This window comes from Perognathus longimembris, chromosome 7 (genome assembly GCF_023159225.1).
Source record: "Perognathus longimembris pacificus isolate PPM17 chromosome 7, ASM2315922v1, whole genome shotgun sequence".
Classification (NCBI taxonomy): Eukaryota; Metazoa; Chordata; class Mammalia; order Rodentia; family Heteromyidae; genus Perognathus; species Perognathus longimembris.
Genome location: NC_063167.1, coordinates 65,658,735 through 65,676,066, shown reverse-complemented (window position 1 = coordinate 65,676,066; position 17,332 = coordinate 65,658,735). Strand labels below are relative to the sequence as shown.

The window sequence follows — 17,332 nt, the reverse complement described above, 5'->3', positions numbered from 1 at the left end:
ATGTACATATAATATGTATATATCTTGAATTTTAATTCTTACCCGAAAAAATGGGTGCTTTTTTACATCCTCTGCATCCTTCTCACCAGCTCCAAGGCGCCGTTCAGGATTTCTTCTTAACAGCTAATACAACAAAGCAAACAACAATTAAATCCAAAAAAAAAAATAAACGTCATTGATAGAATCCTCACAGCTTTAAAAAAATTAGGTAGTTTTTGCTTGTACTTGTCTAAACCATGAAGCAAGTATGAATTTCAAACTTTCATACATCATCTCAGAAATTTTATCCAGTCTGAAATTTTTAAGTTTACTTTCAATCTATTTTATTTTACTTTTTACTTATTACAATATTTGAAAGGAATAACAAAGACAAGTTCTTTGCCCTGGAAGAGCTGTTTCTTATTCAATAATTTTCTTCTGTCTCCCTCTGTCCCACTTTATTATAGTATGTGATATGGTGCATTTATTGGTTTACATATGCAAAACTGTTAAATCATCTTTGTGTTTGTTACTGGTGTGCTCTTTTTAATGAGCTATTGAAGTTGAGCTGCAAACAGTTTGATTCTTTTTTCCTTTAAAAAAAAATAGTGCCAATATGTTGAAAATGAACTATACAATTTGTGGGTGGGGATGGTAGGGAAAAATGGGGAGAGTGTGAAGAAAGGGGTGACACTGTCCGAAAAGAAATGCACTATTTACCTGACTTATTTAACTCTAATCCCTCTGTACATCACCTTTATAAGAACAATAAAATAGTTAAAGAAATAGTGCTGGTAGTGGGCTTGAACTCTGGGCTACATACTCTTGCTCAGCTTTTTTCAGGTAGCTGCCTACCACTGGAACGGAAAGCATCTTGAAAATTTCTGTGTTAATGTATGTCTAAGAGGCTGGTCTTTTATGGGCAAGCATTTGTACAGTTTTAGAACAAGCTAACACTGGTTTCATGTGATCAGTAGGGTAGAATTCTTTCAGTTAAAAAAAGTTAGCCTTAATTTAATTCTTACCCTTCTCATTATGGAAATGGCTTCTGTAGATAAGAATCTTGGATACCTTACTTCATCATTTACAATACTGTCGAAAACTTCCTCTTCATCATCACCAGGAAAAGGAGACTAGAAGAAATATTTTGGGGGGGGAGGTTAAAATAATTTTTTTGTTGTCATTGCTGGTCCTGGGCCTTGAATGCTGGGCCTCTGTGCTGTCCCTACGCTGCTTTTTGCTCAAGGTTAGCATTGTATCACTTGAGCTACAGCACCACTTCCAGGTTTTTCTGTGGTTAATTGGAGATAAAAGTCTTGTGGACTTTCCTGTCTGGGCTGGCTTTGAACTATGACTCTTAGATCTCAATCTATTGGGCAGCTAAGATTACACGCGTGAGCTACCAGCACCCAGCTGAAAATTATAATCAGAATTTCCTAAATGTTTTATTAGAACAAATTACTTGTACAAAGGGATTTTATTCTGACATGTCCATATATTCACAAATCAGACTTAGCATATGACTCTTCTTATTCCCCTTTACTCCTTTCCAATCTCAAGAAACTTTGTACACAAAATTTTGTGTACACATTGTACACCAAATGTTTTGAACATTTTGATCAGAATTTTAAGGGTAATAAGAATGATTTTACCTATGATCAACTCTGTACTTGAAAACTATTACTCTGTATGTCTCTTAAGACATACAGAAACATCTGCATATGTTATAATGTTAAAATACAGGCTTTCTGCCAGGTTTTTCTGCCTGTCTCAAGTGCATATAAAAAGATCCACGGCAGGAGGCATAGCTCAACTGTGCTAGCTGTGAACAAGTAAGCAGACAGAATGTAAAGCCAAGTTCAAACGCCAGTAGCAGCACTTAAAAAAGTTTTTTCTGATGTCAACATTCATAGTAGAAAATGCCTGGGTTCAGAATTCCCTTCCATCTCTGTGATATATCTATTCTCATTTGGAAGAGGGGATAAAGGGCTTGGAGTATTAGTTTATTTCTAGAGTCTTTCAGCCCTTAAAACTAGAAGTATACACGGGGGCTGGGGATATAGCCTAGTGGCAAGAGTGCCTGCCTCGGATACACGAGGCCCTAGGTTCGATTCCCCAGCACCACATATATAGAAAACGGCCAGAAGTGGTGCTGTGGCTCAAGTGGCAGAGTGCTAGCCTTGAGTGGGAAGAAGCCAAGGACAGTGCTCAGGCCCTGAGTCCAAGGCCCAGGACTGGCCAAAAAAAAAAAAAAAAATAAATAAATAAAATAAATAAAAATAAAAAAAAACTAGAAGTATACAAATAAAATTTTGGAAATGCAAACAGGGAGTTTTCAGCTATTTGTTTTAACTATAATCATCACACCTACAGTCCTAGTGACCAAGGAGAATGAGATCTGAGGATCATGATTTAGAGGGGAAACAAATCCAACACTCTCCAGTTAACCAGTAAAAGGCCAGAGTAGAGGTGTGGCTCAAGTGGCAGAGCACAGCCTTGACTGAAAAAGCTAGTTTCCTACAATTCTCCTAAAGATTTGATCAGATACCTAAATATAAAGAACTATTTTCAAAGCCTTTAAATATATTCCATAGATAACAAAAAATGTAAAATAAACTAGTGAAGATGCCATAGGACAATCAATTATTAGCATACTACAAACCTTACAAAACTTAAGTTCTGCTTATGCAGAAGATATATGGAGTTGCTTTGTATAAGACATGCTTTGTTATTTCAATCATTTTTCTTCTTCCCCTATTCCCTATTTCCAACTGCTTACCTCACCCACGAGCATTTCATATATAAGTACACCAAGGCCCCACCAATCTACAGCCCTTGTATATGATGTTTCTGTTAATACTTCTGGGGCAAGGAATTCAGGAGTGCCACAAAATGTGCTTGTTCGATCTCCATATCCCATTCCTGAAAAACATAAAATTTTAATTATGTGTTTGCAAAGAAAAACAAACTAGCATGAAAATTAGATCATACCCTTAGGAAGCAGAATTAAAGTTGCTATGCCTGGTGATCAAACACAGACATATGAAAGACTTTTTAAAAGTAAGTGTAAAGGAAACTGTGTAGTAATGCATGGGAATCTTATGTTAAAAAACTAGCAGTGAAGAACAATGAGATTTTAAGAAACAGAAGCATTTATAACAATAGTGTCCAATACAGAGAAATCTAGTTACAGAAAAAAAATGTTAGAGGGTACAGTAATTAGGTCAGCGAATACGTAGTGACATACATTAACAAAGTTCAATCATACATCATGCTACTGATTTTTTTAACATTTTTAAAATATGGTGCCAAGCACTATGTTATGCTCTTTGGGAACAAGACTGATTAAAGGGCTACTAATATAGAGAAGGAAGAGATAATGTCCCTTATAATTTATTAAATGTAAAGATGAGTAAATCTTATGTATAGCATATTGAATAGTATGTTGCATGTTAAGTACTCCTAAAGAGGAAGGAATAAATTAATTTTATAGATGAAAAAATGGATGCAAGGAATCAAATCAAGTTTTTCAAAGACATACAGCAAATGAGTGGGATGGCCAACATTGAAACTTACAAAAGATGGTTTTGTTTGTTAAGCCCATCATTTATGCTTTGTTATGTGAGATATGATTCAAATTTCCTAAGCGTATTTACTTATTTTTGAGTGTATAGAGAACACTGAGATAGTTACATATCTGTACATTTTCCAATTTAAATGTTAATAGCTGTAAAAAGTCGGAGAGAAGTTATTTGGCTTATGTAATTCACTCTACACAGCCACAGGAAAGTGAACAATTTGGTGCTTAAAGCTTTCTTAAAGTAGTGACAAAACTATTAGTCATAAAAAGAGAATCTTAGGCTTATGCTATGTTTTCTGTAAGCCTAACCTATTTGTATCTATAAAGTCTTGATGTGTAAATTAGCTTATAGGAACATTATATTTTAAAGAATTAAAATAAAAACACATTGTTTCCACATACAAATCTGAAAACTACCAAAGTATAAAGGAATTATACTTTATTAAAACAGAAATTTAAAACCCAATTACCTTCTTTGCAAAGACCAAAATCAGCAATTTTCACAAAGCCCTCTGTATCAAGCAATAAGTTATCCAATTTCAAATCTCTGTTCAAGATGAAAATATTAACAAACGAAAAAAATTTAGATCACATAGTAAAAAAAAATTAACAGAAACCTAATTTTCTCTTTATTAAGAAAAAGCTTTCCAAGTTATAATTTGATATTTAAATATTGAATCACATCAAGTTTCATCCTTCTATCAAATTTATTGCTGTATTAATATGGTTTCTGGGGCTGGGAACATGGCTTAGTGGTAGAGTGCTTGCCCAGCATGCATGAAGCCCTGGGTTTGATTCCTCACTACCATGGCATGATTTCTATGTAGCTTTTCTGTTATGTAGAAAAAAAATGTACTTTTTCTTATCTTTTTAAATATATTACTGATTTACTATTTGTGACCATCTGGTGTAGCCTAATGTTGCAGTTTGTCTACATACCATCATAGGAAGAATTAAGTCAACATTATAAATAGGCTATCAGGAATGAGTTCCTCTCTGTGCCTCTTGGTCCTGCCCAAGGCACCGGGAATGAATAGTGACTTGAGCTTGCCATGAAGGCACTCCACCACTTGAGCCATGCTTCCAGTTATCTTTCTTTTTGTAAGGTTATTTTTGAGGTAGGGTCTTGATTTTTTTAATGCCCAAGCCAGTCTGGGCATTGAGTCTTGCCTTTCCCCCCACTGTGTTACTGAGTATCACAGACACAGTCTAGTATATCTAGACACTGATTCAGATAAATTGTTTGGTGCCAGTCATGGGGCTTGAACTCAAGGCCTGGAGTTGTCACAGAGCTTTTGTGTTCAAGGCTAGTGCTCTACCACTTCCAACTTTTCCACTTTCCACTTTTTGGTACTTAATTGGGGTCTCATGGATTTGCCTTCCTAGGCTAGGTTCAAACTGTGACCCTTAGATCTCAATCTCCTGAGTAGCCAGGATTAGAGGTGTGTGACACGGGTGCCCATGCCTGGTTCATAAACTTTTGTTAATGGTCTGGCCTCAAACCACACCCATTCCCCTCTTCCCCTCACTGCATCTCTGCCTCCTAAGTAAGCTAGGATTACAGGCAGGCTCTCTACCACTTGAGCCATGTCTCCCCAACAGAGAGAAGACTTAACTTTCTAAAATAATTGGGGAGAGAAAGGTGAGTACTAATTAAGCCAGTTAAAAATATTTTGTCCTTGGGGCTGGGGATATAGCCTAGTGGCAAGAGTGCCTGCCTCGGATACACGAGGCCCTAGGTTCGATTCCCCAGCACCACATATACAGAAAACGGCCAGAAGCGGCGCTGTGGCTCAAGTGGCAGAGTGCTAGCCTTGAGAGGGAAGAAGCCAGGGACAGTGTTCAGGCCCTGAGTCCAAGGCCCAGGACTGGCCAAAAAAAAAAAAAAATATTTTGTCCTTTAAGCTAAACCGAATCATGAGGAAATCCTAATCTTGAGAACATTATTTATTTGTACTGGTTTTCCCATAATTTGGTTTGCCTCGACAGTATTATTTAACCCACTATTTTGTCAAGTGTAGAGCAGGCTATTCAAAGTGTGTTAGAAACTAGTTACTGGGCTATGAACCATGTGCTATGATATGCAGTTTAATAAAGAGCTATGCCAGTATTCATTGGCTATGTCAGTAACATATTTTAAATACAAATGACAGCAAGAAGCCTTTGTGTGTCTTGGGGGAGAGGGAGGTTAAGAGACTGGGTACTGTCTTTTAGCCTTTTCTCTCAAATCTGATACTCCACACTTGAGTCACCCCTCCACTTCTAGCTTTTTGATGATTAACTGAGATAAGAATCTCACCAACTGGCTTCAAACTGCAATCCTGAGATCTCAGTCTCCTATGTAACTAAGATTACAAGATATTTTTTATATAGTCTCTGTGTGTGTGTGTGTATACTAGAGATCAAACCAGAGCAAGTGTTCTGCCACTGAGTTCTACACTTGGTTCTTGAGACTTCTTACCAAAGGAAGTATTGTGATGGTTTGCACTCTGGCATAAGCTACTTATCACATCACAGTTACATCTCAAGTAGTATAAGAGAGATTTTCTACAGTAGATTGGTTACATGCAAAACATTCATTAGGATATTGTTAAAGAACTCTGTCATCATAGATGAACTCATCATTTCACTTAAAAAAAAACTGTTTTGTTTGTTTTGTGTTTTGCTCTTTCAATTTTTGGTACTGGGGACTGAACCCAGGATATTGTACATGCTAGGCAAGTGCTTTGCAACTGAATTACATCCCAGCCCAATTTCACTACTTCTTAAAGATTTTATTATAAAGGTGATGCACAGAGGGGTTACAGTTATGTAATTAAGGTACATTTCTTTTTTAACAGTGTTACTTCATTTTCTCCTACTTCCTTCTTACTTCCCTCCCATCCAAGTTGTAAAACTCATTTCCAGTATCACTGCTGCACTGGTTCACCTTTTGTCCCACGGTTTCTGTGATTCCCTTTCCCTTCCTCAAATCAGAAACTTACACACAAGACAAAGGGTACAGGGGAAAAAAAAGTGACAGCAGGGAATAAACCAAAGGAGAAAAAGAAAGAACCGCAAATAGTACATTTCAATAAGCATAATTTTGTATGTTCATAAACACATAGCTATTGAGCTATTGTGATCCCCTGCTAAGAATATCCTAGACATATTCTAGTTATAACAAATGAGGGGAACCATGCAGCCTATTTTCCTTGGGTCTGGCTTACTTCGCTTACTATATACATTTTTCCAAGTCTTTCCATTTCCTTACAAATGGGGCAATGTCATTCTTTCTAATGGAAGCATAGGATTCCACTGTGTATATATACCACATTTTCTTGATCCATTTATTTACTGAGGGACATCTGGACTGATTCCATATCTTAGCTGTCGTAAATAATGCTGCAATTAACATAGTTTGTGGTCATTTGGATAAATGTCTACTAATGGGATTGCTGGGCCATAACCCCCCAAAACAAATCACCAAAGAAACATCTCCATTAATAAGTGGGCTAAAAGAATGCACAGTAGACATATGGGAGACACATGAAGAAATCTTCAACATCTGTCCATAAAAGAAATACAAATCAAAACAACAGATTCCAATAACTTACACTAGTTAGAATGGCCATTATCAAGAAAACTAATAGTAAAAGATGCTGGTGGGGATGTAGCCAAAAGGGAATGCTACTACACTGTTGGCGTGAATGTAAACTTGTTCAAGCACTCTGAAAAGCAATATGGAGGTTCCTTAAAAGACTAAACAGAGAGCTCCTCTATGATCCAGCAATCTCATTCCTGGGCATTTATCCAATTTCACTATTTTTAATGAGGCAACAAGGAGAGAGTCAAAAACAAAAAAAAATTCATCATGGATTATTATGTTGGTCATGTATCTTGCAATGATGGGGCTTAACTATTTAGTCTTCAAATAGTTGCACAAGAGTTTAAATTTAACATGTTTATTTTTATAATGCATCTTGACCAGCCTTTATCATTAGAGCTCATTTGTTACATGAAGGATAAAACTAAGAAGCTGGTTAAACAAAAAATATCCTTTTCAATCATCTTTAATGCTATTTTACACCAAAAGAAGCTAGTAAAAACAATAAAAACTACTTACCTGTACACAATTTTGTGTTCGTGTAAATACTGCAACCCAAGAACTACACATGCAGCATAAAATCTGTTTGAAGAATTACATCAAATAAGTTTAAGAAAAGTGGCTACTCTTGAGTCTTAGTTATATTTTTGTTTCAAAGGACAACTCTGTGGTTAATTAAATCCACAAATATTTATTTAGTCCTGTATACAACACATTATGCTAGGTATTAGGGGTGAAATTTTAAAAAGGGTGAGTAAAAAGTACCGTCTTGATAATGGAGCCCATTAAATTTGCCTGGTATATTCACTGAAGACCTTACAGAAGACACGTTGTACAGTGCTGTGATGGGAACTACAACAGGTCAAGAATGGAAGAATAAGAGTCAAAACTAGACGTTTCACAAGGGAAACATAGGGCATTCCCTAAGAAAGAAAAATAACAGAGGAGAGAATGGCATAATACATTTGACAACTAACAGTGAATTTGGTGTAGTTAAAAGAAAGGATGAGTATACAGAGAAGAAGTAAGACAAACTAGATGCAGGATCTTCGATGTTTTATTAGAGATACTGCAGTTTCTTCCTTTAGTGATAGGGTGAGAACAATGTGATAGTGATAGGAGAGAACAATCACATTTATGTTAGGATAATCTGGACAGCAGTGTGAATGTTGGGAGTAGAAATAGGTAGAAATTAAGGGGAAGTAGAACAAATACTAGGTGCTTGTGATAGTACAGATGAAAGATATATCCTAAGAGCATCCAATGTAGTAGGAACAATGAACTTAAGAAAGAGTTTAAAAATAAACAAAAAATTGGCATGACATGACAGGGTGCTTCATTAGGTATTTAGGAGGAGGGAGTGGTAAGGGCTGAAGATGACTGTTTTGCTCTTGAATAACAGTACTATTGAGTTTATGGTTTTTTAGTTCTAGCAATATTAGAGGTTTGAACTCAGGGCCTTGTGCTTGCTAATTAGGTACCCTACAATCCCAGCCACATCTCCAGCCCCTTCTCTTTTGGCTATTTTTGTAATAGAATCTTCCTTTTTTTGTCCAGGGCAGCTTAAATAATGCTGCTCCTATTTATGCTTCCTGTAGTAGCTAGGACAACAGGCCCATGCTACTTCCACAGCTCTGTATTGGTTACGAGAGTGTCTTGCAAACATTCTTCCCAGTCTAGCCTAAACGGCAGTTGTCCCTATCTCAAGCCCCCAAGTGGCTAGGATTACTTATAGGTGTGAGCTATTGAACCTGGGTTGAGTTTGTGTTTAGTATTGTTATTTTTTGGAGACAGAATAAATTGTACTTGCAAATGGATGCTGTAGATGAGAAAAACAGAATCATGAATGACCCACTGGGTTCTAGTTTGAACAATATTCAGGTAGTACTGCTGTTGAAAATATGAGACTACACAAGTAGCAGGCCTCAGAAATGTTAGGTAAGGCAGAAAAAAAATTGTAAAAATCAGGGGCTCAGTTTAAGATTATGAGATTCTTTCTAGCCTTACAAATGGAAAAAAAAAAAACCCTGAAATTATAAGTTCTGGTAAATAGTAGGTAGGATTTAGTAATTAAGAATTGTTCTAAGTTCAAATCCTACCTCAACCATATGAGCTTTAAAATTGAGACTAGGAAAAAATTATATATATGTACATATATATATATATATATATACTGCACATGTGTCTGTATTGCACATACATTAATTTTAATCTCAAATTAATTTTAATCTGAAATATTTACTATTACATTTTATGTACTGAATAAACAAAAATTTAAAATAATATCAAATTTTATAAGTACTAAAGGAGTTTACAGTAAAAATCTGCTATCTACCTTTTTGTTTGGAAACAATATTTATGTAAGTTGAATATGCCTACACCAAAAATCCAAAATCCAAAAGCATTCAAACTCTCCAACTTCTGAGTACCAATTGCTACTCAAAAAGGTTCAGAATCAGGCATGTTGATATATGCCTGTAATTACAGCACCCAGGGGTCTGACATAGGACTGTGAATTTCAGGTAAGCCTGGGGTACAGATTGATCCAAACATGGCTACACAGAAAGACACTGTTTCAAAAAATTTTGGATTTTTTTTTATATGCTCAATCAGTAAATTCTTTTCAAAATCAAAATCTGAAAAAACTCCAAAAACCTAAAATACTTTTAGTCCCAAGCATTTTAGATAAGATACCCAATCTATACCTTTATATTCTTTTTGGAGATATGTTAAGAAGCCAAATACTTGACATATATTCTTTAAAAATGTAAATATGAATGTTCTATAAAGTTATCTAATACAGACTCCCAAGTACTTTTGTTTTTCAAGTATGAACTGAATATAGTTTGTCTTTAAAGTCATTATTCTGGGATGTCATTCTTCTAGGGGAAAAAAACTAATAGCTAAAACGAAAAAAATGACTAAAATGAACCCAAGTTGTATTGTATATCTAAATCATCAAGTGTGACTTAGATTAAGCTATGAGATTTTCAATATGGACAACAGAGTTAATAAATACAAAAAGTATATTGCAAACGACATAATACATAGTGACCCATTTTCCTTTCAGAAAAACTTTAGTCACAGAATGTTCTTTTTTTATCCCAGAAAGAAACCAGTCATGGAAAATCTCAGATGAATGTCTAAAGCATACTCACACAGCTCTTGGTTCAGAAAAGACATCAGTATGAATGTGCATCATTAGGTCCCCACCGGCAGCATATTCCATTACAAAGCAAACATGCTCTTTGGTTTGGAAACATGCAAAAAGGTTCACCAAAAAGGGATGCCTTACACTATTCACAGTTTCAAAAATTCTTTTTTCACACATCAGGCTGTAAGAGAAAATATTAAAAAATGAATAGATTTCTTAAAAACTCTAGGTGGAAATAACATTCATTATAAATCACTAGACCTAAAAATAAACAGAACTTTTAATTAGTAAAACTTCAAAATGACAAATTATGAAAGTGTGTTGAAAATATATGCTCTGAAAACTGTCTTCTGGAATGTAGTACAGTTGGAGTGTATTAATGGAAACTAAACTATGCTCAGTATGACTAAAGTGGTAGGGTTCACCTCAGTAGTACCATAGAAACACAAATAAATGTTAAGAGTTCATTTTAAAAATGAAAAGGATTTTATGTAGATACCTAGATTCCATTGTGAATGAGTTGAAAAATCAAGTAAATTTGGAAAACATTTAAGAATTATTTATGCTGTATAATTATACCTTACATGGGAGTATAGCATTTTCTTTTTTTTTTTTTTTTTAGGTATATAACCCATTTTAGAGTATAGCATTTTCAATGCTATATTAATGCAGTACTTTTCTGGATCATGAGCTAAAACATCAATTTAATACTCAATATTGAAAATAAAAATAGCTATTATGATACAAAGCGTCACTTTTTTAAAAGAAATTCAGTCAAGGATTGTGATAAATTCATTGCTCTTACTATGCAGCAAGTGCCACATTCTGTATGATTTCCTATTATTTTATTTCATTTCATTTTTGTCTATTTTATGCAGCACTGGGTTTTGAACTTAAAGAGATTCTACCAGACACTGTACCATTTGAGCCACACCTTTAGCCTTCTGTTAATTTTGTTTTGTTATTTAAAGACAGGATCACAGAGTGTATTTGTAGCTCCAGGTACGACCAAAACTCATTAGGTAGCCAAGGTTGGCCTTCAACTCATGATCCTTTCTGCCTCAGCCTCCTGAGTCCTCGCATTACAGATGTGAGCCACTACATTCAAACCTGTATTAAATGTATGACAAAGCTGGGTGCTGGTGCCTCACATCTGTAATCTTAGGTACTCAGAAGTCTGAGACCTAAAGATTGTGGTTCAAAGCCCTGTCACAAAAGTCTGTGAGATTCTTATCTCCAATTAACTACCAAAAAACAAAACAAAACAAAACAAAAACCACAAAAAAAAAAAACCACAACTGGAAGTGGAGCTGCAGCACAAGTGGTAGATGGAGTGCTGGCCTTCAGCAAAGAAAAATCGCAGGGACAGTTCTCACAGGCCCTGAGTTCAAGCCCAAGGAATGGCATACACGCAAAAAAGAAAGGGCTGGGAATGTGGCTTAGTGGTAGAGTGCTTGCCTAGCATGCATGAAGCCCTGGGTTCGATTCCTCAGCACCACATAAGCAGAAAAAGCTGGAAGTGGTGCTGTGGCTCTGGTGGTAGAGTGCTAGCCTTGAACAAAAAGAAGCCAGGGACAATGCTCAGGCCCTGAGTTCAAGCCCCAGAACTTGCACAAAAAAAAAAAAGGAAAGACCTGAAAAAAATTATGTTAAATAAAGTAACAAAGCTAGAGACATAGGTTGTATGTTTTCCCTCATATATGGAATCTAGAATTAATTTATGAACATATATGAAAATACAATGGGTGGTAGGCAAGTATATAGAAATACATTAGCGGGCTGGGAGTATGGCCTAGTGGCAAGAGTGCTTGCCTCCTACACATGAAGCTCTCAGTTCGATTCCCCAGCACCACATTATATGGAAAACGGCCAGAGGGGGCGCTGTGGCTCAAGTGGCAGAGTGCTAGCCTTGAGCAAGAAGAGGCCTAGTGGCAAGAGTTCCTGCCTCGGATACACGAGGCCCTAGGTTCGATTCCCCAGCACCACATATACAGAAAATGGCCAGAAGCGGCGCTGTGGCTCAAGTGGCAGAGTGCTAGCCTTGAGCGGGAAGAAGCCAGGGACAGTGCTCAGGCCCTGAGTCCAAGGCCCAGGACTGGCCAATAAATAAATAAATAAAATTATAGAAATACATTAGCAGAAATATGGTAGATGCAAGGGAGAATTCAAATAACATAATTCCTTAGAAAAGCAAAGTCAAAGTTCAATAAAATAAACAGAAAAATGAGTACATAAAATGGGTGGAGTGAAGTCAAGAGATGGATTGAGGAATGAAGAGGAGTAGGGAAATGCAGTCAAGAATTTAAATACTATGAAATTAAGAAAAGTGAGTGAAGGGGCTAGTTGGGAGGGATGGGTGAGAATGTTGAAAGGGGTGACATTGATGAAGATGCATTGTATTCATAAGCTACTTTGCTATGTGGCCACTTTATTTGTACAACTAAAGACAATAGTTTCTTATAAGACTCTCAACTCTAATTAACCACCAGAAAAGTAAAAGTGGTGCTGTGGCTCAAGTGGTAGAGCACTAGCCTTCAGCTGAAGAGCTGAGGGACAGCGCCCAGGCTTAGAGTTCAAGCCCCACAAATGAAAAAAAAGGTAGAGTGCCAGCTATAAGCAAGAAAGCCAAACAACAGCTCCAGGCCTTGAAAAAGTCTCAGTACTGGCATACAAACAAATATACATGCAAAAAATGTATAAGGTACTAACCTTTCATTTAACTAAATATTATGTGTAAATAACACTTTATTAACTCATTTTATCAGCCATATGAAATGGAATCAACTTTACTGAACCACAGATAAATAACTTGCATGTAAACAACATCTTAAGAAAATTAGTTTGCGCATTTCAGTGTTCTTCCTTGGTATCCTCTAACAAGGTAATTGTTGTATGGGGGAAAAGTGACTAGAAAGTAAAATAGTATTCAATTTGTGTGAATATTATGTCAAGTATGAATATATTACTATGAAATTAGTAACTCATATGTTGTAATATTTGTGTCAATTCTCTTACTTGACAACTTCAGAGCAACAATTTCATTTTAAAAACTAACCTGTCTACTTCATCTCGAGCCACAATGTCTCCTTTCTTTAGGGCTTTAATAGCAAACATCTCATTTGTGTGTTTATACTCAGCCAAAAGCACCTGAAATGAGATTAAAATAATTATTTCCTAGTTGAGTTATTTTGTAGACATTCCAAAGGATTCTGAAAGATTACCTTTCCAAAATGTCCTCTTCCCAGGACAGCACAACATCTAAAGTCTTGTAGATTAAACTGAAACCTTTGCTGAGATCTAAAAATAGTAATCTCAATTAAAAAAAGCAATAAAATATTACTAAATATATGACTAAATATATATATATATATATTCTTTACCTTCTCTCCTCAAGTTCTCGAATGCCACTGTATCCTACACCTGTCTCTGGAACATCAGACTCATACTCAGATTGGGATTTTGGAAATATACTATTTCTATCGTTTTCAATATCAAAACCAGTTTCTGAATCCTGTAAAATATTTAATTCATTAAGCCACAGAAACATTCAGAACACAACTTACTTTGTAAAAGCTGGCAAAAATAAAATCCAAGTCAATGTAAATATTGGAGAGAAAAAAATTTCAGAATACTCATTACTATGGCCCTACATTTTTATATATTAACATTTTATGTAACATAAATATGCAGTTCATAGAGACAATTTAAATTGAATTGTACACTTCATTCACTATTATGCTTTAACTGCTAATTCATGTGGTATACAGAATGGTTGAAAATAACTTGCCTGCCCAGGTGTATCCAACACTCTTAACTGAGAAGAGTCATCTGTTTCCCCAAGGGAAGAAGCACGTGGCGGGGCTGGAGGAGGTTCAGGCTCAAGATCAAAGTCCAATTTTGTTACTGTAGAATCACTTAGAGAAGATAATGTATTTTACCAAAACAGTAATCAGGAATATTTAAAATAGCTTTAAAATAAAGCAAACTAACAATAACAAAAAAGAACTTGTCACTTATTTCAAAATACTAGTTTGAAAATGCTACTCTGAAAAAAATGGAAGCTCTTAGTTTAGCCACTCAAGTTAATATGAAAGAGTGTCACAGAAACTACTTCATATGAGATATGCTAAACCATCTTAGGACATACCTGGCTAAACCATTTTAGGACATACCTGGCTGGAAGTACTAGCTGAGGGATGCGTACATCAACCACTGGCACTGTAGCAGGCACAGCAGCTTGAGGGCTGAAGGTGCCAGAATGATTTACTGTAGGAATAGCTCGTCTTACTAGCCTTCCCCAAGTGGCAATATTAATATTCATTTGAGGAGCTCTGAGGAATGTTTTGCCTGTAGATATTGTGAATAAAGAAAAAAAACAAGTAATTTCTTCATATATTACCAAAAGCACTAATTTAAAAATTCATATTCATGTTTATTATTTATAAAGAATAAATAAAACTTGTCACATAAACTACTTCTTAACTATTTGCTATTTTTTTTAAGGGATTTTGCGAACAGCATAGTTCTAAAAATAAGCTAAAAGAATTGTTTGGCTCCCCCCCCCCCAATCTAGTAGTGATATGTAGCTGAGGTTTGAAAAACAACCCTTATCTTTCTTTTTGTGTGTGTTTAGGTCCTGGGGTTTGAACTCAGGGCCTATATGCTATCCCTGAGCTTTTTTTTTTTGCTCAAGGCTAGCACTTGACCACTTGAGCAGGAGCTTGCTTGTAGCTTTTTGATGGTTAACTGTAGATAAGTCTCATAGATTTTCCTGCTATGAATCATGATCCTCAGGTCTCAGCCTCCTGAGTAGCTAAGATTAACGGTGTGAGCCACTGGCACCCATGAAGAACCACTGTCTTTTAAAGGTATAACCCATATAATATTTATGGATGAATTAATGATATCTGGGTTTGCTTTAAATAACCTGAGGAAGTATTGAGTGGATGGGATACAGAAAAAAAACAACTGCCATGAGTTGGGTCACTGGTACAGTTGTGCAATGACAAACTACAGCCACTTAAGGACATGTTGGAAATGTTCCTCAATAATAAGTCAGAAATAAGTCAACTAAAAAGAAAGAAGCCATAAATCACTGTTAGTTTTCAAATAAAAGCAAGATTTTTCTGTATTTAGTAAAACATGAAAAAATATTCTATTTATTCTTAGTACTAGATACCTTGTTGTTTTGAAAAAATTTTCTTTTGTCTTTGGAGTTTGGGTCTTCTTTCGATAACTGGATTAAAAAAGGTAACCTGTAGAGAAGAAAAACTTAAGTTGACATGAAGATAGCATTACAGTTCATGAAATCCACTAAATTTTTAAGATTTGAAAGCTTCTTAGAGATTTTTGGCAATAATTTAGTCAATTCCTCATTTTCTAGATGAGAATATAGACCTAGAGCGGATAAATGATATTTTTCAAGGTCACACACCTATTCAGTGGAAAAGCAGAGTCACAAATACAGATCATCTTTCTTTCATCCTAATACTCTTTCCACTTCTACTTCATATTGCCTATATACGTAATTTCAATTGTAGTTATATACACTTAATAAAATACAATGATTACCTCTGCAAACAAAGTACCCTGTGGTTCCAAATAGAGACACATGCCATGCCGTTGGTTGTCTAAAAAATCTTCTAACCTCAGAAATTTTACAGCACACAGAGATCGCCAATCACGCCAATAAACTGAAATTTCCAGTTCACGTGACTAGGGTAATTAAAAAAATAAACAAAAGACATCATTGGACACACACTTGAATAAAATATCACAAAAATTTGAAATACAAGCACAATAAACAAAGATAACACACACAAAGGGTGACACTATTTCAAATAAACTTTGTCATGTTTCTCAAATGTATATTATGTTTAAAAACTTACACAATTTAACTCAAAGAAACAAAACTTACAGTCAGAAGGTCTTTGCATAAGGTTATTTCTTAAGTGTATTTCAAGAATACACACTTGGTAGACAATACATAAAGTGACCACAGAAACTCCTCACTTATTTAGAGCTTTAAACTGCCAATTTCCCCTTTCCCTGTGCCATCATCACTTGCTGTGCTACTAACATACCTAAAGAACTCATTTCAAAACTCACTTGCTTGTCCCATTGTTAAGGCAAATAGCATTTACTCTGCACTTAGACGGTGCCTCAACAATATCAAGCCCTTTATTCCAGAATACCCCTGGAAGCTAGCACAGGTGGCTCCCACCTATAGCTACTCAGGAGGCTGAGATGTAGAGGATGATGGACAAAGGGTCTTCTGGGCAGAAAAGTCTACCTCCCAAATAACCAGCAAAAAGTCAGAAGAAAGCCAGGCTCTAGATTCAAATCTTAGTACCCACTCCTCCATTTAAAAAAACAAAACAAAACAAGGTAAAGGGAGGAGAGGGAGAAGGAGGGAGAATGAAGGGAGAGGAAGAAGAGGTGGAGGAAGATGGAGAGGGATGAACATGACTGACAGCCAGTTGCTGGTGACTCATGCCTGTATTTCTAATTACTCAGGGTGCTTGCTAGAATCTGAGGATCTGTTTAAAGCCAGCCCAGGTAGATAAACTCCAAGACTCTTATCTCCAATTAACCAGTAAAAAAGCTAGATGTGGAGCTATGGGTCAATTGGTAGAGCACTGGCCTTCAGCGAAAAAGCCCAGCAAGAGCATCTCTACTAGGTAGCAAGACCAGTGAGCACAGCAGTCTGCATTGGGTGGGGGGTGGGGGTTGGGGGGAGGGGGAGGGGAAGGGAGGCTCACAGTGTGCTTTGTGTAGGAAAAAAATGCTCATTTATCATGACAAGGAAGGAAGTAAAGAAGGGAGGGAGGAAGCAAATATTAGTAGGAAATTGACTGTTCAAATCCCAGGGACAAATGTGCCGGACAGCAGTGGCTCACACCTGTAATTCTAACTATTCAAGAGGCTGAGATCTGAGGATAGCAGTCCAAAGTTAGTCCAGGAGTCTCTTGTCTCCAATAACCACTCAGAAAACTGGAAGTGGTGCTGTGGCTCAACTGGTAGAATGCTAGAT

General features: G+C 36.2%; 1 protein-coding gene across 1 annotated transcript in view; it reads right to left on the bottom strand.

Moving 5' to 3' along the window:
* Pkn2 (protein kinase N2) overlaps window positions 1–17,332 on the bottom strand; it is a 104,265-nt gene that overhangs the window by 2,590 nt on the left and 84,343 nt on the right. The window contains exons 9-21 of the mRNA XM_048351713.1: window positions 15,871–16,014; window positions 15,479–15,554; window positions 14,472–14,646; window positions 14,087–14,213; window positions 13,680–13,810; window positions 13,521–13,596; window positions 13,355–13,446; window positions 10,304–10,480; window positions 7,665–7,727; window positions 4,030–4,106; window positions 2,759–2,901; window positions 1,005–1,112; window positions 43–123 (exon numbers count right to left, since the gene is read on the bottom strand). Of these exons, the coding sequence (XP_048207670.1) occupies window positions 43–123; window positions 1,005–1,112; window positions 2,759–2,901; window positions 4,030–4,106; window positions 7,665–7,727; window positions 10,304–10,480; window positions 13,355–13,446; window positions 13,521–13,596; window positions 13,680–13,810; window positions 14,087–14,213; window positions 14,472–14,646; window positions 15,479–15,554; window positions 15,871–16,014 (1,470 nt within the window). The remainder of the gene's footprint in view (window positions 1–42; window positions 124–1,004; window positions 1,113–2,758; window positions 2,902–4,029; window positions 4,107–7,664; window positions 7,728–10,303; window positions 10,481–13,354; window positions 13,447–13,520; window positions 13,597–13,679; window positions 13,811–14,086; window positions 14,214–14,471; window positions 14,647–15,478; window positions 15,555–15,870; window positions 16,015–17,332) is intronic.